Source organism: Dysidea avara, chromosome 14 (genome assembly GCF_963678975.1).
Source record: "Dysidea avara chromosome 14, odDysAvar1.4, whole genome shotgun sequence".
In the NCBI taxonomy this organism is placed as follows: Eukaryota; Metazoa; Porifera; class Demospongiae; order Dictyoceratida; family Dysideidae; genus Dysidea; species Dysidea avara.
In genome coordinates, this window is record NC_089285.1 from 6,772,526 (window position 1) to 6,799,437 (window position 26,912).

General features: G+C 39.0%; 4 protein-coding genes across 4 annotated transcripts in view; 1 reads left to right on the top strand and 3 right to left on the bottom strand.

Annotated features, from left to right (window-relative positions):
- Window positions 1-265: 265 nt before the first annotated feature.
- LOC136243891 (E3 ubiquitin-protein ligase TRIM71-like) lies at window positions 266-2,842 on the bottom strand. Its single transcript, XM_066035446.1, has 2 exons — window positions 2,691-2,842; window positions 266-2,633 (listed from the first exon to the last, which is right to left on the bottom strand). The coding sequence occupies exons 1-2, from the start codon at window positions 2,784-2,786 to the stop codon at window positions 429-431; spliced, it is 2,301 nt and encodes a 766-aa protein (XP_065891518.1). The 5' UTR covers window positions 2,787-2,842; the 3' UTR covers window positions 266-428.
- Window positions 2,843-3,137: 295 nt separating this feature from the next.
- Window positions 3,138-4,058, bottom strand: LOC136243999 (uncharacterized). The gene has a single exon (XM_066035529.1). The coding sequence runs from the start codon at window positions 4,056-4,058 to the stop codon at window positions 3,138-3,140; it is 921 nt and encodes a 306-aa protein (XP_065891601.1).
- Window positions 4,010-9,249, bottom strand: LOC136243890 (uncharacterized). Its single transcript, XM_066035445.1, has 2 exons — window positions 4,369-9,249; window positions 4,010-4,318 (listed from the first exon to the last, which is right to left on the bottom strand). Exons 1-2 carry the CDS (start codon window positions 8,901-8,903, stop codon window positions 4,153-4,155), a joined length of 4,701 nt encoding a protein of 1,566 aa, XP_065891517.1. The 5' UTR covers window positions 8,904-9,249; the 3' UTR covers window positions 4,010-4,152.
- Window positions 8,919-26,912, top strand: part of LOC136244001 (hemicentin-1-like) — a 71,880-nt gene continuing 53,886 nt past the window's right edge. The window contains exons 1-8 of the mRNA XM_066035530.1: window positions 8,919-9,003; window positions 13,429-13,743; window positions 13,966-14,331; window positions 15,662-15,991; window positions 18,961-19,296; window positions 20,498-20,839; window positions 21,855-22,196; window positions 23,015-23,356. Coding sequence (XP_065891602.1) covers window positions 8,919-9,003; window positions 13,429-13,743; window positions 13,966-14,331; window positions 15,662-15,991; window positions 18,961-19,296; window positions 20,498-20,839; window positions 21,855-22,196; window positions 23,015-23,356 — 2,458 coding nt within the window. The remainder of the gene's footprint in view (window positions 9,004-13,428; window positions 13,744-13,965; window positions 14,332-15,661; window positions 15,992-18,960; window positions 19,297-20,497; window positions 20,840-21,854; window positions 22,197-23,014; window positions 23,357-26,912) is intronic.

Consider the following 26,912-nt stretch of genomic DNA (forward strand, 5'->3'; position numbering starts at 1 on the left):
GTCCCTACTCTAGTTGAAAATTCCAAATTTTTTCGTGTACTTGTATATATATATACATCAAAGTGTTCACAGACTTACCTGGAAATTACAGATATTAAACAGTCATCCTCATGAAGCCAAGTACCAATAGTCTTTTACTTGGATTTATATTGTAGAATATCTATAATTAGTATACCATTCGTCCTCACTCCTCAGCTTTGCCTCAGACTAGCGTTGATAAAAAGTTCAATGTCAAGTGAGGCTGAAATCTGTCTGGAACACTGTGTCATGTATACATAGCAATAATTATGATCATAGTAGTACAAATGGTACATTATAGGATGCAAAACTTACAATGTTGAAATCTTATCAAAGTATTAATTTTGAACAAAAAAAAATTGTATCATGGTAAAACAATTACAAAATCAAAAAAAGTGCATGGAAATGGTTTAAAATGACGAAAAAACTTGAATTCTCTTATTCTCATAGTCGCTGACGTAAACACTGCCTGATGCACTAAGAGCAATGCCTCGAGGTTGTATAAACTGGCCAACACCTGATCCGTTAGAGCCAAAGCAATGTATGTGTTTGCCAACCTTATCAAAGACAGACACACGATCATTCATATACTCAGTCACAAGTATAAAACCATGTCTGTCAACAGCAATGCTGGTAGGTGCCCACAGATGGCCTACTCCAGTTCCCTTGGTTCCGATTGTCTTCACATAATCACCTTCAAGTGTAAATATTGTTATACAGTCATGGTTGAAATTAGCAACAAGGATTTGCTGTTGTCCATTAATCGCCAGATCATGTGGCCGACCCAGTTGCTTGTCTGATCCAATAGTGCGGCAGAACTTACCCTCACAAGTGAAGACAGAAATGCGATGATTTATCTGATCAGCAATATATACTTCATGGTTGTGCACTAGTACACTTAAAGGATCACATAGTTTTCCAGGTTTTGTTCCCTTGCCACCAAACTGCAACAAGTAGTCACCTCTAATAGTGAGCTTCTGAATCCTGTGGTTACGGTAGTCGGACACATAAATCTGATTCTCTTCATTAAAAGCTAATCCATATGGCCAATCAAATTGCCCGTCACCTTTTCCATAGCATCCAAACGTTTGAACCAATTGGTCTTGACCATTGAAAACATGAATTTTGTTGTTGCTATGATCAGCTACTGCCCAGAATCCATCTTTGCCAAACGCAACACCCCACGGTATGCCCATTTTGCCATCAAGGTTAATAATTTTGCTTGGCTGGTCAACTTTTGTATAGCCTTCGTGCACCTTTATTGTACATGGGCTACCTCTTACTGTTAATCCATTAGCCGTGACTAACACTGTTACCTCCCCAACCCTGTCGCATCTAAAGGATGCCAAAAAGTTTCCATCTCTGTCACCCTTCACTTCTGAGTGTATCTTTTTTCCCATTGACCGTACCTCCACCACCAGTGATACATTATGTTCTGAAAGACAGCATCTGTGCTTTAAAATATTGAATCCAATTGTCTCTCCAGCAAACGCATATCCTGGAATATTAACAATCGTAAAGCTAGTAGTATTGATCATCCCAAATTGTGGAAAGTGCAGTTCAGCATTATCAACAGGAATAAATTCCAAGTTTGCAGATTCTACTGGTTGAACATCCAGCTGGTTGTATGATATTGTTAGCCGGCTAACATCATCAGCAATTTGTTTCTTTACAAACAAAGCCCCTTCATCAGATCCATCCTTAGTCACACCGTATAGTCCTTTAACACTAGCTAGATGTGCTTGAATGAATTGTGCCTGTTCTAGTTGAGCTGAAAGTGCCTTTCTTTTCTGTGTACATGTTTCATGTACTTCCTTCTTCAAATTTGCCTTTTTTTGCTGCAAGATTTGTTGTAAATGTTCATAGTGCCTGTCAATGTGTTGATCGATTGTATCAGCCTGTGTCCCAATCTCCTCACTGCTGGCAGTAACATTACAACAGACATCTGATAATCTATTAATCATCCTATCTACTGGTGCCATAATTTGGTCCATCTGTTCTCTATGTTTGCTGGCCCTCTTCTTCACAACATCATGATCATGGCCATTGTGTTCCTTGTTGGTGCAGTAGAGACATACCAACTGGTCGCATGTGTCACAGTAAAACTTCAATGCCATATCATGTTCCTTACAAAGTAATGGCTTTGGTTTAAGGTGTACAGCAATGTCTTTCTGTTTTAATTCCTTTAATGAAACTACATTATGATCAAGGCTCTCTTTATTGTGCTTGTGATAGTCACAGCAATGATCACATAGAAACACACCACAGTCAAGGCATAGTACCAATGCTGGGTCGTCCCTGATGCAAGCATCACATTTCACTGACTCATCTCCCTTCACCTTTTGTTCAATTGTTACCTCATCAACAAGGCCGCTAATGAAGAAATTACTGGGTAGTTCTTTCAGCCCTCCTGGTGGTACGATATCAACATGTTCCTTCATACACTCAGGACAAGTTATGTTGTTTCCTTTCTGAATTTTAGTAAGACAGTCCTCACAGTACGAGTGGTAACAAGGTAAGTACCTCGGGTTCTTGTACAACTCCAGGCACACGGAGCAGGAGAGATGACCAGCTACGCTCTTCATCCGTTTCGCTGCCATGGCTAGCAATACGTTCTATGCATAAACAAACAGCAATACGTTCTATGCATACACAAACAGAGACTCTTATACCTCTAGCAAGATCAATGAAACCGAAGAGAAGCGCGAGGAGAAATGTGTACCGGTTTCTACACGAGTATGCCTCAGTTCAGACAGTTCAGAGTTCATGTCGCGGTTGCGCTTGTATGAAAAAATTAGAATATCGATACCGCACCATGACCGCACTCAGCTGAGCTTTCATAGCAATCCTTGTGGAATTAGCGCACAAGCGCGCCTCGAAAATAAGGTACCTTTTAAGGAAAGCTTGCAGCATGGAGCTAATCAGAAAATCAGAATCCCTGTCGATATCGGGACGTTTAGAAGAAGACCAGGTTCCTTGTTGTACACGATTGATCGGGAAGGGAAGGATACCACAACACGCACACTCGATCTAATAACACACTACATACTCCAATTATAGCACAGCATTACATCATACTAAATATAGCGTTACTTATAATAGCTAAAGTACAGTAACAGTTAACTATCTATGACATCCTCCGGGGCCCCCGAAAGAATGTTAGCCCACTGTGTTAATCTTTCTCGAGCCTTACTAGCTGAGCTCCTTGTAGGACGCGTTTCAATAACTTCTTCGGGGATATCCACTTGACTATTACTCGTTGAACTTGTCTTCTCGACCTCACAATCCAGTTTGTTGTCCTTACTACAGACAGTGTCCTTGCCTTGAGCAGATACTTCAAGTGGGACCAGCCTGACAATAGGTCTATTTGTTTGACCTGTACTGGTCCTAATGTTTGCGGCTCTCACCAAACCATCACCTCCATATGTCAATTCCTCGACAACAGCCAATCTCCATTTGACACGAGGCCCATCATCGTGCACAAGCACAACATCCCCCACAGCAATTTTGCATTCATTGCTTCCAGACGTGCGATGAAATTCCCGGAGGGAAGTTAAATATTCATTCCTCCACCTCGTTGTAAAGTGTTGTAACAGCAAGCCTTGAGTCTTTGCATCTTTGGAGAGACGATCGTGTTCGTTGTAACTTGGATCACTAACCTCATCCATAGTTCTCTGTTCATGTGGTAAGCTTGTGATTCTCCTTCCAGATAACAAGTGGGAGGGTGTTAATGGTTCAGGATCCTTTGGGTCATCAGACACGTATGTCAAAGGCCGATCATTCATCAGGGCCTCCACTTCTACCACAATTGTTTGCAGAACCTCTAGAGAAATGTGGGCTCTTCCAAGCACTTTCTTGATTGCGGATTTTGTGAGGCCTATCAGGCGCTCCCAAAATCCCCCAAACCATGGGGCCTTTTTCGGGATGAATTTCCAGGTCACTCCTTCATGGCTTAGCACTGTTCTTATTTCCTGAGACAAATATAGGGCCTTTAACTCTTCAGCTGCTGCCTGGAAGGTGGTGGCATTATCAGATATCATCAGATGAGGTGTTGACCTGCGTCCAGTAAAACGACGAAAGGCCAGGATAAATGTCTCTGTCGACAAATCAGCAACTACCTCCAGATGTACTGCCCTACTGGTAGCACATGTGAATAAGCATACATATACCTTGATTTCCTCGCCTCGGTTGTACACATAGAGAGCTCCGGTGAAGTCCACCCCAGTCACTGAGAACGGCTGTACATTCTGCAATCTTGCCTTTGGTAAAGGAGCTGGGTCTGGGGCTGTGTATGGTTTGCCTGAATGTTTTCTGCATATTACACATCGACGGAGAAGTGATCTCACGTACTGTCTGGCTCTTGGTATCCAATAGGACTGGCGCAGGGCTGTTACTGTAGTTCCAACTCCCGAGTGGTAGAGTTTAACATGTGCAGCATACACTACTAAAGCTGTAAACGGATGTTTTGGAGGTAATAGATATGGAAATTTGGCTAGTTGTGTCAACGGAGCGTTATGGATTCTCCCACCGCATCGAAGTAGGCCATTACTGTCGATGAACAATCGTAGTTGACGTACTAGTGTAGACTGTTTGTTACTGGAGTTAGGGGAATTAAGGTTGGATATCTCAGTTGCATAAATCTGATACTGGCTGTTCTTTATCCACTGTATTCTGGCAAGGTCAATTTCTGTAGCTGTAAGTTGCTCACACTGGCAGTCATTGTGTTTCCTGATGGCTGTAATGAACCTGTAAACATAGGCTGAGACTCTTAGCAATTTTCCCAAGCTGCTGTAATTGTTGGGATCGATGATGTTGTGAAGACTGATGGTTGGGGATGATGACAATGGTTGTGGAGCTGCAGGTATAAATTCCTCACAGGTGATGGCTGCCACATGTAAGTGGAAGGTTGAGGAAGGGGTCCATTGTGGCCAATTGCTGTCATTAGTTAACCATGGTGGGCCTTTGTTCCAGAGTAAAGAAGATGAAAGTTGACTGGTACTGGACCCTCTAGTGATCATGTCAGCAGGGTTATCGGCTGTCGGACAGTAGTGCCAAGTGGCGTCATACTTCTGTGTAATTAGTTGGATTTCACTAACACGGTGTTGTACAAATGGCTTCAGCTTTTTATTTCCCTGTATCCAGTACAGCACTATTTGACTGTCAGTCCAAAAATGTGACTTGAATTTGTGTCGTGTGAAGGAAGTTTGAAGATAATCACTAAGTCGTGTTGCTGTGAGTGCTCCTAGTAGTTCAAGTTGTGGTACTGTAAGAGGTTTCAAAGGAGCCACTCTTCCTCTTGCCATCACAAAGGTGGTTTCATCCTTCTGACGAAAAAAGGCGATGGTGCCATAGGCCTTGATGTTAGCATCACAAAACAGATGTAGTTCAGCATTGGTCATTTTAGATTCACAGCTGTAGTACTGGCGTGGAATTGCTAGCTCACTAACAGAGACTAAATCTGTAAAAATTGAGGACCATTCTTGACATAGGATATCACTCAATGGTTCATCCCAGTCCACACTCTCCTTCCAGAGCCTTTGAATGAGCATTTTAGCTCTAATTGTAACAGGAGTAGCAAGCCCTATGGGATTAAAAACTTTGCAGGACTGCTGTAAGACTTCACGCTTGGTGACTAAGTTATTGATGTTGGCAAGTTTGCTAGGAGTAAGGTGTAGTTGATCATCATGAGTTGACCACTGAATGCCAAGGATGTTAACAGTTGTATTAGGGTCTGCGGTAGCATCCTGTGCAGCAAGAGTGTTCAATACAGAACTGTTGGATGCCCAACTGCGTAAGTTGAAGTTTGCCTCTTTCATGATTTGTCGAGCTTGTTGGTAGTACTGTGTAGCAGCCTCTGCTGATGAACAACCTGAAATGATGTTATCAACATAAAGGTTTTGAGTGATGTCATCTGCTACAGTTGTTTGATACTGTTGCAAATGATGACGTAGAACTGCATTCAGGATGAATGGGGAGGAGGTTGCCCCAAATAATACTGCTTGAAAGCGGTATGTTATGAGTTCACTGTTGGGATTACTTGTGTCGGAGAGCCACAAGAATCTTGCGTAATCTCGATCATTATGATGTAGTTTGATTTGGAGAAAGGCCTTCTCGATGTCTGTAGCAAATCCGTAATTGTGTAGACGAAATCGGAGGATGATTGAGCACAGATCATTTAGTAGCGTAGGACCTGGTTCAAGACAATCATTGAGACTTGCGGAGGATCTAGACTCACTGCAGCTGCAATCAAACACAATACGAATAGGCGTAGTCACCGAATCCTTTCGCACAGCATGGTGTGGAATGTAGTGGACGCCAGTGGATGTATTAGATGCCTGTACTCTTTCAATGAATCCACGTTTTAACTGGTCAGAAATGATAGCATCATACGTTGATAGCATGTGTGGTGTTTGGGCTAGTCGTCGCACTAATGAGGTGGTTCTCTTCTGAGATATGTTGAAATTAGTTGGTAGCGGAGGATGTTGTTCTTTCCATGGGAGCCTTGCCATGTATGAGCCATCAGCACACCGGGAAATAGCGGTTGAAGAATAATTCTGAAAAAATTGTTCGTCGGGATCAAGTGGGGTTGATTGAGAAATACCAATAGATTCAACAGACCACATGTGTTGCAGTTCCTCCTCTTCTTGTCTGCTATTGGTTATCATACACATTAGATTGGTGATGTTCCTTGGTTGCTGTGGGTTTGTAATTGAAAGTGGACCTGACAAGAGGTATCCAAGTTTAGAACTGATTGCAGTAGGCCCATTGCCACGAACAGTGTGGTCACCCACGAAGTCCCAATAGTGGTTAGCACCAATTAACAATGAAATTTCAAAGCTGTCAGATCTGGTTACTGGATGTGCTAACTGAAGTCCCTTGAGGTGAGGTAGATCAGTCAAACAGGATGTTTCTACTGTGTTCTCCAAGGGTGTGGCTATGGAGGGAACAATTAAAACAGTTATGGAGATAGGTGTACCTGATTTAGTGATCACTTGAAGACTTGCGACATTCAGTTTCTTTACTTGTGGGTTAGGAGATCCAAATGTAGAGAGTTGTATTAATTCTGTCTGATGAGGCTGCAATCGTAGCTTGTCGATTAATATTTGTGTTGCGAAGGAACGTTGGGAGCCTTCATCGAATAGAATGTTTGCGTCCACTTGAGTGCCTTCATGGGCGACTGTAGCAACTGCTGTCTTCAGCAAACAGATAGGCTCCTTTGTCAACTGTATAGATTGTAGAGTTGCAGTTGTTGATATTGTCAAGGATGCTACTGGCGGTGTATTTTGAGCTGGATTGGAGTTGTTAGCCGACGGATTCATAGTTGGTGGATTACTAGTAGGATTGGTGGTGGCCGGACTTTGAAGAGTTCCACGTGGTGCTGTCTGGCTGGATGCTCTACTAGCTGAATCATCCGTGTTATTGGTGCAGAGGCTGGTATGATGTTTCCTTCTGCATAGCCGGCAACGTGTCTTTGAAGTGCACCTAGACACCCTGTGATGGCCCAGACAATTGAAACATAGGTTATTTTGTTTGATGAAATCTACTCTTGCTTGTTGCGTCTTAATTGTATCACAGTTGCTGGAATTGTGTGTAGTGTTCTTGCAGTAGCTGCAACTAGGGCGTTGACTGTGGTTGGTTGATGTGCCCTTAACATTTGCATGAAAGGCAGCTGTTGGAAGAGTTGAGGCACCTTCAGAACTCTTCGATCTTCGGGGTATGACACTATGGAGACTGGTTTCAAATATTCTGATTTCCTTAAGTAGGGCTGCTTGAAGTTCCTCTATAGTCCAATCACTGTTTTCACGAGCTCTAGCTATGTTTCTGATGGTGTTGACTGGTAGCTTTCTTAGCAGGAAGGGGACAAGCATTGCACTGTAAGAGTCAGTTTTCTTTCCTAGGGAAGCCAAGCTACGGATGTGGCTTTCAATCAGGTCATGAAACCGTCTTAAGCCCTCTAAGGTGTCTGTTGGAGTTGAAAGGTCAATTAACGCCTGGATGTGTGAACTAACAAGTAGGTGATTTTGACCAAAACGTTTCTGTAAAACTTCAACAGAGTGCTGGTAGCTAGAAGAGGTAAGCGGAAGTCCAGCAATAACTTGGGCAGCATCACCACGTAATTGGGCACGTAGGTAAGTTAGCTTCTGTGCACCAGTTAGCTGTGAATTATTGTGAATTGCTGCTTCATAACTATCCCAAAAGGGCTGCCAGTCTAATGGATCACCTCCAAACACAGAGATTGTAAGCTTTGGTAGGCGTATAGCTATTCCACCTTCACTGTTAGTAGCACCCTTGCCAGGGGCAATAGACCTGTCTTGTCGGGTAGCACCCGTGTCAGAGGCAATAGACTTGTCTTGTAGGGTGTGCAATGTTACCGCTGCTTCCTTATCAGTGGAACTACTGTCACGGACAGGGGCAGGTAGTGAAGCACCAGTCTCCAGGGTCATGGACAAGTTACTTTCTGTGTCGCCAGTGGCTTCTGAGTTTGTAGCTAGTGTTGGCTGTGAGTCCAGTAGTTTTGATCTAGGTTGCTCTGAGTGAGTAGGCTGCTGAATGCTGTTCTGCAAATATGTTTTGATGAATGACTTAATGTTTCCAACTGTCTCTGTTATTTTACACTGAACCTCTTCGGTTTCAAGAACTTCCGTCTCTAATTCATCCTCGTTTTCAATGAGTGAGAGGATCTTGGCGTCTAAATCAGTGAGTAACTTTTCCTTACGATTAAATTGATGAATTAACGACTCCAGAGCTGTAGAGGTTTTAATCCTTGTCTCTTCGGTAAGGTCGGTAGTGACCGTGTTCAGCAGTTCATCAGAATTAGCGAACAATCTCGTGAGGTGTGAGCGGTAGCCTTTTCGTGAACCGCGGTGCCGTTGAATGTCCTCCATCCTGACCTAAGGTAAATGAGAGCAACAACAAGTGTTCGCAACAAGGTATCGCTTGCCTTCAGTGGTACCGTTAGGTTTGCCACGGTACCACGACGTCTAGGTGAGTGGTTAAAAAATAATGTCGAAGGACAAGCGAAATCCTGGAATAAGGCAACAGATCCTGGGATACAGCACCAGATGTCGATATCGGGACGTTTAGAAGAAGACCAGGTTCCTTGTTGTACACGATTGATCGGGAAGGGAAGGATACCACAACACGCACACTCGATCTAATAACACACTACATACTCCAATTATAGCACAGCATTACATCATACTAAATATAGCGTTACTTATAATAGCTAAAGTACAGTAGCAGTTAACTATCTATGACAATCCCAGACCATGAAGTGTAGCTGCTGACCAAGTTGAGACAGGTCACTAGTTGCAGCTAACAACACAAGTGACTAGCTACCTCAGTGAGGTCGCTGAGGAGCTATTCTGACTGACATGGATCTGCTACTAAGCACTTATGAGTCACCATGTTCACCTGGCATGATGAGATACTCACTAGTTATCTGACACCACTGGCAGCCGATGTAAACTCACTAAATGTCAACTAAGAGGAAAGCACTGCCATCTCCAACAACAAAAGTTGACTGGCATAGACTCTATCTCTTAATTCTTCCATGTGCTCTTCCATCCACAATCAATGGAGCCTCTACTACATGAGTTGTAGCAGTCACGTTACCCCATAAGGTTTTGCTTAATGGTTTACGGTATGTGATTATCTATAGCTGTATTTCAAATTTATATGATTACTATCTGACAATGCAACCAGCTACATAGGAAGTTCCCAGCTTTTTTACAATGCAATTTCAATTTCTGGGTAGTGATCAGGGAATGTACAAGTCATAATGGTCTCAGAGTTTATTCCAAAGAATAATATTGTTCCCTTGAGCAAAAAGAATCCTAGCTAGCTAGCTAATAGGAGCGTCATACAATAATTTATATGTTGCATAATTGGTATTGTTTAAAGTACACTGTTAAAAATAAAGAGTATAACCACCACTCTGAGAGTTCCCAGGATTTAACACCCCATGGAGAGTAACCAACACTCTGAAGAGAATAACCATTACTCTGAAGAGTAAGTGACACCACCTTCAGAGCATGTGTTACTCCCCAGTTACTCCTTTGGAGTAATGGTTACTCTCCAGGGGTGTTAAATCCTCCCTACACTGGGAACTCCTTGAGAGTTGTGGTTACTCTTCATTTTAACAGTGTATGTAGTGGACTGCTCCATGGATATTTACATAACTAAATTTATACAATATCCACACTATAGCATATTGGCTGGAATTTCGCTAGCTATATGTATAATCATTTTTTCTTACAGCACAAAGGAAACTCTAGCAACATGCGCTACATAATAGTTTTTCATGAATCTTTATAGCTTTAATTGTAGCACTTACATGACATGACGATTTCCCAGCAAAGATTGATATCAACACTATGCAGGCCTATAAGCACCACTATAATATACTGGATATATAATGCCAATGCAGTATCTCTTCTATGGCTACAGTGCCATAGGTTGTAGCTATATTTTGTGTTTGCACTATATACAGCCTTTATCTTCTATAGCTGGGAAAACCCATGATATGTTATCGGTAGCATGACAAGCACAGACATGTACAGTATGTAGAAATGAACAATTTTTTTGCAGTCTTACATATTTGAATCTTTCCCGTTCACAATTAAACATGAAGTAGCTACAGTGTTTGAAGACAAACAATTGGGTCCAGTGAATATAATACCACTTAATAGCATACTATTAATTCTTTTGATTATTAGCTAGCAACTATCCCTCACTACTTAGAAAGATTTAAGGAAACTGCCAGATGTTACAAGCTGTGGCTCAAAATGCATGTGCCAGCCTGCCAGGGTAGCTGGTAAGTTGAATGCAATAAACCAGTTCATGTAATGTGAAAGTATTTTAATTGCTGTGGTATTTTCTATTGCGCAATACTGGATGCTGTGGTTAGCCATGAAAATGTACAGAAACCATTGGGAAACGGACAACCACGGGAACTAAATCCTTTGTTACACAGAAAGTAAAGAAGATATCCGTGTTTTGAAGACAGCATGGAAAACTACATTAATTTCTACACCTGATGGTGGTTATCTGCTGCTCCTGGGTGTAGCGATTGGCAAGTTATAAGCCGCTGAAGTTGAAAGCGCCTGGCGAAAAAGTTGTCTAGTAACGAAGCATGCAAGCAGGTGCTTGTTTCTATGTTTGTATGGAATAACGACACTAAAACAAGCGATAGGATCACCCGGATAGTGTTTGCTGACTCACTAAACATGGTGTTTGCTTGTCAGCCCGTTAAGTCGATAGTAGCCTTTATATTTGACGCGAACCAAGGAAAACTCTACTACAAAGCTTTGCCAATCAGTTCTGAATGGGTTTCAAGTACAAACTCACTATTACCAGCCATGGAAAGCGTTGTTCAGCAAAATCTTAAAATTTGCGGCTCTATAACTCGCTCATCCTTTATCCTATTCACAGCAGACAACCACGAAGCGAAAGAGAAATTAATGTAATTTCGTTGTATGGAGTACAGAGAATTGGAACATACCGTATACTTCGCCAGTAACGGAGATTTACCCATCGATTATCATAGTTTTCCCAATGGCTTCAATACATTTTTATGGGCCTATTTTTATTATGTACTCTTGGTACAAGTATAGCATCACATAGTTATCACCATAATGTTTATCATGTGTATATACTGATAGATGCATATTAATTGTATCAAGTATGCATCTTCAGTTGTTGATGTGCGATGATCAGGTACTATAATATTTTATAGAACACTGTATTATGGATAAAATTTCAATAGACCAGTTCATTTAAAGACCTTAAAAATGCAATTAGTGTTAATTGCGTATGACGTAACAACTGGATGCTGTGGATGGAGGGAGAGTGTCTAACTAGGACACCTTCAACCAAAATCACGGCGTATTATAGAAAATCCACACATTGGTAGAGCAAAAACTTTACATTATTCAACACTTATCAAAAGCACTCAACACCTATCAACAGATCTCTATCATCAGTTAAAGTGTTAATTTGTTCAAAGATCATTGTCTATTCAATAATACGCAGTGATTTTGTACAGGCTGTATTGGCAGTTAGACACTCTCCCTCCCTATTTTTATTATGTACTCTTGCTTGTACTGGATCCTCAAAAACATCTATGGATGCAATTACACACGATCTCAGTAGTACTGCTTGACCCGCTGAAAAGGTTTCAAAATCTTTTTGCTCAAATTCTGACATAATATTTACAGCCAATCAAATTTTTCACAATTCACTTTCTATATAGGGAAGCCATAAAAGCAGTGTCCATCACAGCTCCTTTTTCAAACTTGTAATGAACCCAAACCGTATGTGTTTCCTATTAACACCCACTAATCATCTGGTTGGCTGAAATGTTTGCTCTCTTGAGAAAAAATCCACTTTTAATTATTAGCTGTTTTTCAGGAGCCAGCTCAACTCATATATACTAGCTATAATCTGTTTTGTTAGCTACATGCAATTTAATGCATTCTCTATTTTGACCACAGATCCCCTCTAATATCTCCTCAGTGTTAGGGTATTTACTGCAGTCAATCACACACTTTATTCCGCATTTTGAAGGCTTCTAGAAAAGTATTTGGTGATTATGATCATGAATTTAACATCCTTTCCAGGAATAGCAAATGTGATTAAACGCTATAGTATATAATTCATTTCTGTTGGTAATGCTCATTTACGTAAATTTCTCGGAATTGAGTTGTGTTGTAGAGATGCCTACCATTGGAACCTCAACTGTTATTGTTGTCATATTGTGTTGTTGTTTATCCTGTTGTCAAGGTGTGTGGTAGCTATGATGTGTGATGTATACACATAGAAAGAAAATATTTGAGAATTATTGGACTGACACTTATAGGGTAATATTTGACTTAAAAATATATTTCTTTAACAGTGTAAGCTTCACAATATTCAGTGTATACATATAGACAGAGCACATGCTAGTCCCAGAGTGTTACATGTTTCAGTGTTTGGGAGAGCAGGAATGTGTACTCTTCACCTACTTGACATTGTGCTAGAGAAATTGATTGACTACAGCTAATCTTACTCTTTATGTTAACCTGTGTTGTATATCTGCTAGTCCAAAAGATATATGGATCAATAATAGCTTTGCACTGGTATTATCTGAAACTAGTATCATATTCTTGATGAAGCTACAATTACTAAATAACTTATCAACTAAAATTATATGTGGCTACAGAGGGTGTAAGCATCCCCCACATCTATAGTGCATTCTTTGCATTGCTCAACAATTGCTTGACTTTGGCATAAAAATAATTTCTATAACCTGGCAAAGCAGGTACTTAATACAGTGAGTAGTTATATTACTGATTGGTGTATTATGAACATTATATGTGAATTTTACCTGTTGAATTAATGTGCTGCAAGAATCGTTTGTTGTGTTAATAGAATCAACACCAGATATTCGTTTAGTGGATGGTGATGGTTCATACAGAGGTAGACTAGAGATCAGACACACTGGAGAATGGGGAACTGTTTGTAATAAGAATTTCAATAATGCTGCAGCAAGTGTTGTATGTCGTGAGTTGGGGTATACAGGAGCATATCGTGTACAGTCATTTAGAAGTGGTCCAGCTGGTGGTGTTATCTGGCTAGAAAATGTTCAGTGTAATGGATATGAGGTATCAATAATGGACTGTAAATATGATGGATGGGGAGATACTAGCTGTAACCATCATGATGATGTGGGGATTACCTGCATAGGTATGTACAACATAAGTTTTATTGTGGATATAATACAGTCTGACTGTTAGTTTCACTATACATTAATACAAAATATTATGTATTGTGTATACACAGAACCTATTCAGTGATTTCTTTTCAAATTCAACATGTGTATCTGCATAATATATTTTACTAAACCAATAAGTCATGTTTACTTATGTACAGATGAGTATTATAAATATACTTTATTGGATTTTGTAGTTAAACAAGGGTCAATTCAGTTGATAACAGATTTTAACCAGGCAACATCTGGTATTATGGTTGGCAGTGTTCAAGTTTATTATAATGATCGCTGGGGAGCAATACGTGATTTCACTGGCTGGAGTAGAAATCATGCCCACATAGTGTGCAGGCAACTTGGATACTTCAGTGCCACAGATGAATCTACCTCATGTACTAGATGTGGCAATGTGCCATGCTCTGGTGTATTTCTTACAAATTTGTGGGAGACCGAAGTTCAGTGTGCTGGAAGTGAAGAACTATTAACAGAATGCGGTACAAGAAACAACTGGTCATTTGGTCGAACATGTACCACTTCTTACCATGCAGTGGGAGTTCGATGTGCAGGTACATGTATATGTCTGTGTTTATTATATACGTAAGTGTGTTTCTAATGCACATTTTGAAGAGTTGCTGTCAAATTTATGTATACATTTCTGTGGACAGCATTGTTTATATTGTGCTAACAAGACTAGTAGGGGTTGTGCTATTCAAAACCCTGTACAACAAGCCAACAATGTGCAATAAGATGTACACACATTATTTGTAATTACTCATTATCTATCAATGAATTAAAGCTACAGGCTGTAAATCGGTTTACTGTCTGTAAATCATGGTGTATCATGTAACATGATTCTCTCGTATGTGTATAGCTTCCCAGTATAATTTGTGTGGATGAAGTATAAAAATGCTTATAAAATTCTTTATTTTTGCACATGCAGTTCCAATACAAGGTGGATGGTCTTCTTGGAGTGTATCTGTTTGTAGCAGTAACTGCTACGGTGGAACAAGAAGATATACTAGAACTTGTACCAATCCAACACCGCAGAACAATGGGGAACCTTGCATAGGTAGACCATCCTATAATGACGGTTGTGGATCACTAGCCTGTGGTAAGAACTGGGAATTTTGTGTGTCTCTTACATACGTATACTAGTGGAGAGCGTAATGGATATAGCTAGTTTGCACAGTCACTATACTAATTCAACTGATATCATAAATTATAACTGAAAGCACACACACACACACACACAAACAGATTTCAGTTACTTTTTGTACGACAGTGATTACACAATGTTCTATACAGAAGTTTCTGGAACTGGCTACGTATAGTACATTACAGCTCCTATATTAATACGATTTAAAACACTTGTACAAACACTTATTATCTGTTTAACAGTTGATTACAAAAGAATATACAATATGACTGACCTTTACTGGAAGTGTTGTATTTATAATTTAGACAAGAATTTAAATGTTGCAAATTTACTATTGCAGTAGGTAAATGTTAGCAAATTGGACAACATGCGTACACCCCAAATGTTTGCTACCCTTCAGACATTGTTACCCTTATGCATGCTTCTCAAAATAATTATAATCTTTTCTTGTAAGCCGATTGACTGTGACATATTATATGGAATTTGAATGCAGGCTATTACTCTTTTATGCGGTGCTAGCAAAGTTTAGCAAACATGTAATTCAGGAAATGATGCATATATATGCCACACTTTTTTCTTGCAGTTTCATTGTGCATGGCTTAGAGTAAGATTTATCATTGCCCTAGCTCCTTACCAGTGTAGTACTGCTGGCAATACTGTCTTTAGCAAACTTCAATAACAAGCACTTATATTGTTGTGTATTGGTCTCTTTACTCTGACATATAATTTTGAACTTACAGCTCCATCAATCATAAGTGAGCAACCTGCAAACCAAACAGTGACATCAAATAATTCAATAACATTCCACTGTAGTGCTACTGGCAAGCCAGTTCCTACCATACAGTGGCTAAGATATGGTCTACCATTTGACATTTCTGTAAGGCAACAGGTTAATATGACGTACTCAACTAAAGGAAGTGTATGTGGTGAACATGATATTCCTACTCTATGTAACTCATCCAGTACACTACAGATATTGAACACTAGGGCAGTTGACAGTGGAGAGTATACTTGTGTTGCTAACAATGATTTTGGTAGAGACATGGCATCTGCACAACTAACAGTCAATGGTAAGTCAATGCTTGAAGTGTGTAATGTATTGATGTAGAAACATTAGCTATTATGATAGAATCTGTAGCTAGTGTCTGCTAAAGGAGTTGAACATGTAGGTTGTTAGGGATACAAGAAGCATCATAGTTTAATAGTGCCTTCATGTTGCCTCTACCAAATCTTGAAGGTCTATGGTACACAGAAATGAAGTTGTAGAGAACTGTGAGGTTGTGTGGCTGGCCAGAACATGCTCTGTAAAATGTAATCATGCGATGACAGCTGGTGTTGTCCGCCATGAATTAACCAGAGTTTTGATGAGGTAATCTACAGTACTATCCTGTATGGTAGGGACCACAAAGGAGTGGTGTGGCCCATGAAAAAGCATCACCCAAAAATCAGCCTTATTTTTTCAAGACGATGATGAGGCAGTATTGGTTAGGTGAAACTAAGTCCAAACAATTCTTCAGAACTAGAAACACTTTCAACAAGTTGCTACAGAATTTTTTAACATTAAACAGAATTTTCTACTGACTGACTGACTGACTGACTGACTGACCGACCGACCGACCGACCGACCGACCGACCGACCGACCGACCGACCGACCGACCGACCGACCGACCGACCGACCGACCGACCGACCGACCGACCGACCGACCGACCGACCGACCGACCGACCGACTGACTGACTGATGCCATCAGACAAGCGTTACTTGATAATGGCTAAGGCTATAGGCTTGATGTTTTCACTGCATGGTAGTGATATAACACTTCTTATTTTTTTTACTATGATTTAATATCGTGCACTACTCCAGCTTGTTGTAGTACTTTTTATCAGTGTGTTATGGTCCCTACTCTAGTTGAAAATTCCAAAATTTTTTGTGTACTTGTGATGTTAGAACATTACCTGTATCAGCAATAGACTGACAACCTCGATAGGTTATTGCTTTCGTTTGCTTTGGTTCTATATAGTTTCCATGTTTATCATGCATGACCACAAAAATGTTGTCTCATTAGCCTTGTAAAGCTTCACATGATTTGTTTTATATACTTGGCTAGAACAATGTGTACAGTACCTTTGGCACTTGTTCCATGTAGTCCTGGGCAATACTGAAAATAATGCTATTCAATATGTGACTGGATTTGCGATAAGGTACCTTTTTCACACACAAAATTTGACCAATTTTTTGGACTTTAAAGCTTCATAACGTTTTGATCATTGCATATAAATGCTTGAAATTTTCAATGAATGTAGCCACAGTATCTGAATACATTTTGATACTAAGAGCAAGTTAATTGGTATAAGGAGTCAAGTGTTACATCATTTTGTTTGCTGGTATGTCAAATGTGTGGAAAAGGTACCTTTTCGCAAATCCGGTCACATATATTGACAAGCTTTTATTCACATTATGGTTAAATATTGAGTATAATTAAATTTGTCTAGCAGTGAGACTATTAAAATTACATAATCATATTATATCATAGAATGTGAAATGGTGTAGGATGACTTGCTTGTAAATGAATTCTCTATGGGGCAAATTAATTGCAGCTGATCTCTCTATAGGGTGAGTTGTTCGGAGCCGAGCTCTTTACAGAGTGAATTTTTTGTAGCTGGATCACTACATAGTGACTGGATTTGATCTCTCTATTGGGTTACTTGTGGCTTTGCTGAGGGTAAATTTTTGTAGGTGAACTTTTTGTTAGCTGAGCTCTAATGGACTACTGTGTAGATGAACTCTACAAGGTGACCTAAACTCTCTACTTACAATTTACTGAATGTTCTATATTGCTGCACTTGTTACACACGGTTAATTTTTTGCAGTTTTTTAAATTTTTTATTGTGAATTCTTCTAAATCACTTAAGGGTTGTTCTACAATAATTGATCCACTGTTGATTTCTGTGTGAATTTCTTTCAAACCACCAAAAGGCATTCCTACAATGGTTGCTCTAACTGCAGACCAATTTTCAACTACTTTGTTGACTCTGTCATGTGACAGAAGTTTGATCTTACTTTATGCAAATAATTAGCCATAACTCAGTGAATGTTTATCGGATTCCCACCAGAATTGGTACACCGAGATTCACTTTAATTATGTCTTTAAGTGTACCAATTTTCGATTTGATTGCAGTATGTATTTGTGTTTTATAATGATATGCGTTTGTGTTTTATGATTTTGCAAACTGTGTGCAAAGAAGTAGTAGAAGAAAAAAAAAGAAAACACTAAACCTTTTGGCCACTTATTTCGGAAAAGGCTGGGAATTTTTTCATTAAATTTAGTATGTAGAATCCTCTATCTGGCAAGCAACTGTACAGCAACATTGGTTCCAATCAGATAAGGGATCATGGGTTACATATGTATGAAAAATGTATTTTCTTTGTGTTCCTGTAAATAAGGTGTGGCGTGCTAGCTTCTTGGGTCACTCAACTCGCTACCATGTCTTGATATGACTCTAAGGTATCTTACATGATTTGTGGTTAATGAAATGACTTATACTCAAATTGATATGCACTATTCAGTATATTTAGAATTTTAAATGTCTCAACTAAATCCATATGAACTTTGTGACTGCTTTATTTAAGTGTTTGATCTTATCATCACCATAATTATTTACTGATGGAATATTCATAATAGTAAAAACCATTTAAATATTTGCCATTTTATGGTGTTTCTTAGAATTGGAAGGCCTGAAGTTTCATTCTTTGACTGTTCAAAGTGATGTGTAAAATCCACAGAGAGTTTGTTAGCACTCCTGAATACTCCTTGGATATGTTCTTACTATATAATGCTGTATCATTCATTATCAATACATAAGAGAAGCAACCCGCACCAATATGGTTTCTTTGTTACAAGAAGCCGTGAATCTACTGTAGACACTTTAAGATACTCATATATACTGTTGTTGGTACTTATATAGTATATAGATGGTCACTACATATGCTATGGTCATAGTGAATATAATTTTATTCGGTTGTGTCATTTCATCTGTAGTTATCCCAAACATAATGGAACTTCCTAGTCTATCAGTAACTTCACTAACCAGTGTACCCATTGCTTGTACTACTACTGGTAAACCACGAGCTGTCATCAGCTGGTTTAGAAATAATAATGAAGTAATGAATAACAGTTTAAGTGATGGAGGTGTTCCAGTTATAATAACTAACAGTATAATGGGAAATTGTACCATCACTGATCCTCCTAGTCAGTGTGTGTCATCTAGTACACTACAGATATTGAACACTAGATCAGTTGATAGTGGAGAGTATACTTGTGTTGCTACTAATGTGGCTGGAAGTGATGATGGAACAGCAAAACTAATAGTTAATGGTGAGTGGATATGTGTGGAGTAGTTTTATATTGGAACCTCGGGCTCAGTTTCTCAAACCCTTGGACCTCTTGGTGCTTAGATAACTGGCTTACTATATGTACATTGGTTGAATTATTAAGTGTGATTCTTCTTACAATATCTGTTCCTTGCTAGATTGCTACCAGTAGTGGTTTCTCTAAAGGCAAATTGTCTATACGTACTTATAGTGTAAAAACCTTGCCTTAACCCTCTCATCTGGTGGTTTCAATATACAAATGTCCATAATGTCACATTCTAAACACTCTGTAACTTCATTCAAGTGCTTTAATAGCCCCTGTGCTTATCCTGTAGTGGGCACGTCCCAGGAACAGGGATAACCGGTCTCTCACACACTATCGCACAGGTAGATGATGCAATTGTCTACTTTTGAAATGTCGATAAAGAGCATTGTAGACCATTCTTAAAAGTGATATTGGCACTACTAATGAAGAGAAAATTGTATAGGTTGGAGTGGTGTTCTACAACTTTTGTACGCCTTGATACAGTGACTTCATGTCTGTATGCACATGTGCACATGCTCAAATGCCAGAAAACCAGACTTAGAGATATCGCTTCAACTATAAATAGGTTTACATTGTTTATTGTGTTATTATAAATAGTGCTAGCCTGCATGTAAAGTTGTTAAATTTCACGTTCGGTTTCACTTAGACCAATTTTTGCACTTTTAAGTTATTTAATGTCTTTGTGGTTTCTCTTGTGCAAACAGCAACTCAATAATCCAATTCCTTGTTCTATAGTGAGTAAATTGATATATAGTTTATACAACTATATGGTATGGTGTGTAAGTTATGGCAGTTTAGAAGCAGTAGATTGGAGCTTCCACAAATTTGGTGGTGAAGGGGTTAAGATGAGCTGTGTTATCTACTGTGCTGCTATGTGCCATTTTCTTAGTAGCAGGACTTCCAGCAATATCCAATTAATTCATGGTTTTATAGTGTGCTCGATTGTTTGTAAAGAAAGTTTTGTGGGTGATTGTTCTATTGGAGTAACACTGTCTGGTTGTAATAGTTACCACCATTCATATTATCTTGTTTCATTGCTGGAACCCTATACTTAATTAATAAGTGTTAATTGTATAGCTACATGATATTGTTTATTTGTTGTAGTCTTCCTACTATAACTCAAATGTATATACTGTGGTTGTTTTGCTTATCCTCATAGTTCCCCCAAATGTTACACTACCACTAACAAACACAACAGTCACATCAGGTGAAGATGTCTACTTTACTTGTACTGCTACTGGTAAACCACGAGCTGTCATTAGTTGGTTAAGAAGTAATAATAAAGTGATAAGTAACAACAGTTTAAGTGATGGAGGTGTTCCAGTTATAATAACTAACAGTATAATGGGAAATTGTACCATCACTGATCCTCCTAGTCAGTGTGTGTCATCCAGTAGGTTACAGATATTGAACACTAGAGCAGTTGATAGCGGAGAGTATACTTGTGTTGCTACTAATGTGGCAGGAAGTGACCGAACATCAGCTACCCTGATTGTAAATGGTAACTATTTGCTTGATTTAGTGTTATCTAATGATTAAGTGCAAGTGTAGATGCAAACAAATAGTCAAGCAATGAATTAAGGCACATTCAAGAGTGGATGTACATATGTGGTAGACAACTTTGTGTATAATAAAACATTTGGAAATTGGAATTCTATTGGCTTGTACATTACTGTCCAATGATTAGCCACTGGCAATGCATCCTTTGCATTTGTTTGGCTAGGGATACCAGTATATAATAATTATTCCAAGTAAATGTCGTAACTTTTCCCACTTATTGTTGATTTTATGTTTCAAATCTTCCACCTGCAATTTACCTACATTTGGTCATTTATTATGACATCATACAAGTTTTCATCATTATTCTATCATCTCAATGTTTAATGATTGTATGGACTAACTAACTAACTTGCTTGTATAGGTGGGCATAGAAGAAGGTGAGAATCTCAAGAAGGTAGCCAAGGTGGGCTGAAATCCCACCTGAATGTCACAGGAGAAAGCTTTAACCTTTCAAAAAATAAAAATGTTCTTCCTGTCAAGCATATTATATTGACAATAGCACAGGCAGAAATGAAAAAGGAAGCACAAGCCATACCCCTCACTTTGTTGGTCAATGACAACTCTAATAGAGCAGTCAATCTATCTAATAGAGCAGTCATACTTTATAGCTGTACACATAGTGAAATATCCTTAGCAGCAGAATGAAAATACGATTTCAGACTCCCCAGAATGGCATCTTGTTTTAGTTGCGTGCTTCAAACTGTGCCATGTAACCTTCATTTTTTTTTGGCCTACTGTAACACTTCTACATGTACTGGTCCTTGTGGAACAAGCTAGCTACGTTCAAATAACTAAACAATAAAGTGTATTGTTTGATACCAGATAACTGTTACTCTACTGCACTGATATAAGACAAGGTAAACTAGCCAACTACACTATACTGTTAAATTAGACTTTAATATTTGTGGTGATTGCATAATCAAAATATTGATAAATGAGGTTTTTTGTTGTTGTAGTAATTCCAGTCATCACTTTAACACCAACAAACACAACAGTCACATCAGGTGAAGATGTCAACTTTACTTGTACTGCTACTGGTAAACCACGAGCTGTCATTAGCTGGTTAAGAAATAATAATAAAATGATAAGTAACAACAGTTTAAGTGATGGAGGTGTTCCAGTTATAATAACTAACAGTACAATGGGAAATTGTACCATCACTGATCCTCCTAGTCAGTGTGTGTCATCCAGTAGGTTACAGATATTTAACACTAGAGCAGTTGATAGTGGAGAGTATACTTGTGTTGCTAACAATGTGGCTGGAAGTGTTGATGGAACAACAAAACTAATAGTTAATGGTAAGTGGATATGTGTAGAAAACTCATGCAGTAGTTTTACTGTACGACAGGAAATATTGACGAAAGGAAAATTTGACGAATCCACAATTCTCGAGCATTGACGAATTAAATATTGACGAAACGTTTGGACTAGCTTATAGCGCCTGTAAAAACATTTGATTTCGCTTCAGATGAACTGCTGCTATAATACGCACAAAAATTAATACAAAATGAGGCACTTATTTAGTAGAAGTTTGACGAATTAAATATTGACGACACAAATAATTCGTCAAATTTGTCAAAGTTTCCTTTCGTCAAAATTTCCTGTCGTACGGTACACTAGAACCTCAAACTCAGTTTCTCAAACCTTTGGACAATTTGGTGCTTAGATAACTGGTTTGCTGTATGTACATTGGTTGAGTTATCAACTGTTACAATATCTATTCTTTACTACCAGCAGTATAAAGCAGTCTTTCTCTAAAGGCAAATTGTCTTTATGTATTTCTGGTGTAAAAACCTTGCCTTCAGATGAGCTGTGTTATCTACTGTGCTGTTAGAATGCCATTTTCTTAGTAGCAGGACTTCCAGCAATATCCAATTCATGGGTTTATAGTGTGCTCGATTGTTTGTAAAGATAGTTTTGTGGGTGATTGTTCTATTGGAGTAACACTGTCTGGTTGTAATAGTTACCACCATTCATATTATCTTGTTTCATTGCTGGAACCCTATACTTAATTAATAAGTGTTAATTGTATAGCTACATGATATTGTTTATTTGTTGTAGTCTTCCTACTATAACTCAAATGTATATACTGTGATTGTTTTGCTTATCCTCATAGTTCCCCCAAATGTTACACTACCACTAACAAACACAACAGTCACATCAGGTGAAGATGTCTACTTTACTTGTACTGCTACTGGTAAACCACGAGCTGTCATTAGTTGGTTAAGAAGTAATAATAAAGTGATAAGTAACAACAGTTTAAGTGATGGAGGTGTTCCAGTTATAATAACTAACAGTATAATGGGAAATTGTACCATCACTGATCCTCCTAGTCAGTGTGTGTCATCCAGTAGACTACAGATATTGAACACTAGAGCAGTTGATAGCGGAGAGTATACTTGTGTTGCTAACAATGTGGCAGGAAGTGATGAAGTGATAGCTACGTTGATAATAAATGGTAGGTCATTCCTTGTCAAATCAACAAAGAATTTAGGGCCACCTCTTGGATTTTGACGAAACTTGGTAGTACCTGTGGTGCTTCATACATTTTATCATTTCTGATATATGACCATAAATATTTTGAATATTTCATGAAATATTGCTAGAAAGGGTTAATTGGTGCTATACATTAATATCCAATTAAATAAGTATGAATTAACTGCAGCACATAGGTGTTCTTTCAATGCAGGTGGTCACTAACACAGGCTGCACTGTATCAAGACGTCTTCACTCTGTAAGACAAACTTTGCATGGCCTTTTTGTGAGTGGTTATAACACTTCCATACCACAACAATAGACTACAGAATTCCACTGCATACCACAGCATAATTCATTATATCTCTTGAGCTCATTGTGATCCCACTACAAAAAATCAAACATAGACCATGAGCAGCATTTTTTAAATATAAAAGATTAAAGTTTTAAATAAAGTACTTTTCAAACATAATTAAGTAGATATCCCATAATTTAGGGATCACTGCAAAGGTAAATCAACTGTCTTCCTTCAGTAAAACTCTGCAAAAGTATTTACACAGTGCAAAGTTACGATCAATTTTGAAACTAGAGATGGGCTGATCAATTTTGAAACTAGAGATGGGCTGATTTTTCATGAAATATTCAAAATTATTTGTGGTCATAAATCAGAAACTATGAGATGTATGGAGCTAAAATTTACATGAGTGGTAAGCACCACAAGTACTACAAATACAACAAGTTTTATCGAAATCCGAGAGGTGACCCTATACTCTTTGTTGATTTGACATGGAATGACCCTGGTATCAAATCACCTTTTACTTTGTGTGCATGTGTGTATGTTAATAATAATGTGTGTATATTTGTCTGTTTTCGAATTTGTATTTTGGTTTATCAGTTGTTTGGTTGCAGTGGTATAACCAAGCTGGGTGGGCACATGCCCACCCAAATTTCCCTGGTACAGCGGTGCCTGCTCACTAATGCTATTACAAACAAGAAACGAGTGCATACTTTGGAAGTATCACATTTTCATTGTAAATCAACAACTGATATTGAAACTAGTATTTTAAATGAAGTAAGGATCTATGCAATAAAAAGTAGTGAAACAAGAGATGAATGATGGTATTTCAGCATAGCTCAGTGTGAAAGCCCCTACTTTGGCATTGAGCAAAATAATTGTTATAGCTACTGTGCAAAAGTAGGGACTTTCCCACTGAGCTGTGCTGTAACACCATCATTCATCTCTTGTTTCACTACTTTTGTTGCATAAATCCCTATACCACTTCATCAACAATTTAAAAAAATACTAATTTGTTTAGTTTTTTTTTTTGTAGCACAGCTAGCTACATTGTAACTTGTGACTGTTGTATCAAACAGTACGGTAGTACTGTTTAAGTAGGGTTTGCATCAAAAGTGACGCGTGCCGCCAAAAATACCGCCTTTAAAAACCAGCTTAGAAACTTCTTACGCGACGAAAATCACCGGGTATCACTCTTTTCACCCTATTTCATAACCCTACAGAACTTAGACAAAAAAACGGTGAACCAAAAAGGCGAAAAACAAATTGCAGTCTTGAACGGGGATCGAACCCAGGATCCCAGTGTGATGATCCAGTGTGCTACCAATTATGCTACCGCTGCTAGCTCCCTTGATTCCCTTCTTTTGTATCTTATAAAGGCCACTTCAACTAAATCTTTTGTTTCTCGGGCCCGACCGACCCTGTATTTTTCAGCATAAAATAATTATGTTAATCACGTGATCACCTTGCAAAGAGTGATAACGCCACGAAGGAGTTGCAAATTTATCTTTAAGCTCTCAAAAAGTAAAAATCTCAACATATAGCTGCCTACTCACAAGTGATACAGCAACCATAATGTAGCTTAGCCACCGTTTGACCATAGATAAGGGTAAGGACTATATTATCTATGGTTTGACTCGCAATATCACTCAAAATAGCCTATTTTTATTTTTATTTTACCGACCTACCGACTTTTTGGCTGAATTTCGCCCGAGAAACAAAAGATTTAGTTGAAGTGGCCAAATGTGACTAACGAAATAAGCTGTATATAGTAAGAAGAACCTAACCCTAAAGGTGAAGAAGAAACCAAAGCTGAACTGTAACCCTAACCCTAACGCTAACACTACTAGACACTTCCCCTAAAGTCTACTACTCGTGGCAACTACTGGACGCTTCCCCTAAAGTCTACTACTCGCGGCAACTACTGGACGCATCCCCTAAAGTCGACTACTCGCGGCAACTACTAGATGCGTGCCCTAAAGTCGAAGAGAGAGAGCAACAACTACAGTAGGAAGTCTGGATGCTTTTGAGCTTAATATTACGTAAGGGTTATGAAAGGTAGTGAAAAGAGTAAAACCCGAAAATCACCTTTACGGAATAATATTAGTCCATCTAACATCAAATGTAGCATTAAAAACAAGAAAACACTTACTGGCAGCCGGATATAGAATTTTTTAAAAATCGTGAAATTTCGTCACTAACTCACTCACTCACTCACTCACTCACTCACTCACTCACTCACTCACTCACTCACTCACTCACTCACTCACTCACTCACTCACTCACTCACTCACTCACTCACTCACTCACTCACTCACTCACTCACTCACTCACTCACTCACTCACTCACTCACTCACTCACTCACTCACTCACTCACTCAATCACTCCGGCACTCACTCACTCACCACAGTCGCAAGCCTGGAGCCCAAATGAAGCAGCGCACGGTCACCATTTTACACCACAACAACAAACTCACCGGTGGGATGTGCCTTTTGGGGTTCCGACGAGTGTGCGCCCTGTGCACCTTGTCTTTTCTTTTATCTTCAATCAGGCTGCTTGTCTTCTTCATCCAACGAAACCATACCGAGGCGTTAATTTTCCATATCAACACTGCCTTTAAGCAGCATAATAGATGCCACAAAATTGTTTAAGGCGCTTAGAGTTAGACTACGCTACTGTACGGCCCCCAACTTTACGGAGGTACCAGTACTCCACATATTGAAAACTTTTGCGTGTTTTTGAAACAATTAAATTTTTCCGTAAAATGCGTGTTACCGTAATTTATGTAGACTCCGCTTGTACTGTTTGTTATCGCAGGAGGTGAAACGAGGAACGTCCAGAGTAGAATATAGCCTGTTTAACGAAAAACTGTAGATGACCAAGCAATGCTCCGTTCCTATATTTCTTGGAGAAACCAAACGACGCTACGTCAGGCCATAGCATTGCCAGACTAGAGCATTGTAGTGAAGCTGTGAGGACCGAAACGACCATACAGTCAATTGATTCAAGGAAGTTCCGTTATGTAAATCGAGTATTCCAGGTGGAACAAGGAACCTCAAGTTGTGGTGGGCGCTTCTGTCGGTGTAAAAAGTACTACTGAGTGGTTCAGTGTAACTTGGATTTGATGTGTATTTAGCTTCTCTGTTATAGTTGTAATCAATGAAGTCACATTCTGTCTACTAACTATAACGCATCAGGGTATACTAAAAGAGTATGCTGTTTGTATTTCCTTACAGTAGCCCA

What these genes read in the sequence shown, in the direction of transcription:
- LOC136243891 (XM_066035446.1), bottom strand. Translation starts at nt 2,786, where the DNA reads ATGAACTCTGAACTGTCTGAACTGAGGCATACTCGTGTAGAAACCGGT. An exon ending in TTTCATTGATCTTGCTAGAG is followed by an intron (nt 2,634 to 2,690) that starts GTATAAGAGTCT and finishes GTTTATGCATAG; the next exon opens with AACGTATTGCTAGCCATGGC.
- LOC136243999 (XM_066035529.1), bottom strand. Translation starts at nt 4,058, where the DNA reads ATGATATCTGATAATGCCACCACCTTCCAGGCAGCAGCTGAAGAGTTA.
- LOC136243890 (XM_066035445.1), bottom strand. Translation starts at nt 8,903, where the DNA reads ATGGAGGACATTCAACGGCACCGCGGTTCACGAAAAGGCTACCGCTCA. An exon ending in TGGATACCAAGAGCCAGACA is followed by an intron (nt 4,319 to 4,368) that starts GTACGTGAGATC and finishes GAAAACATTCAG; the next exon opens with GCAAACCATACACAGCCCCA.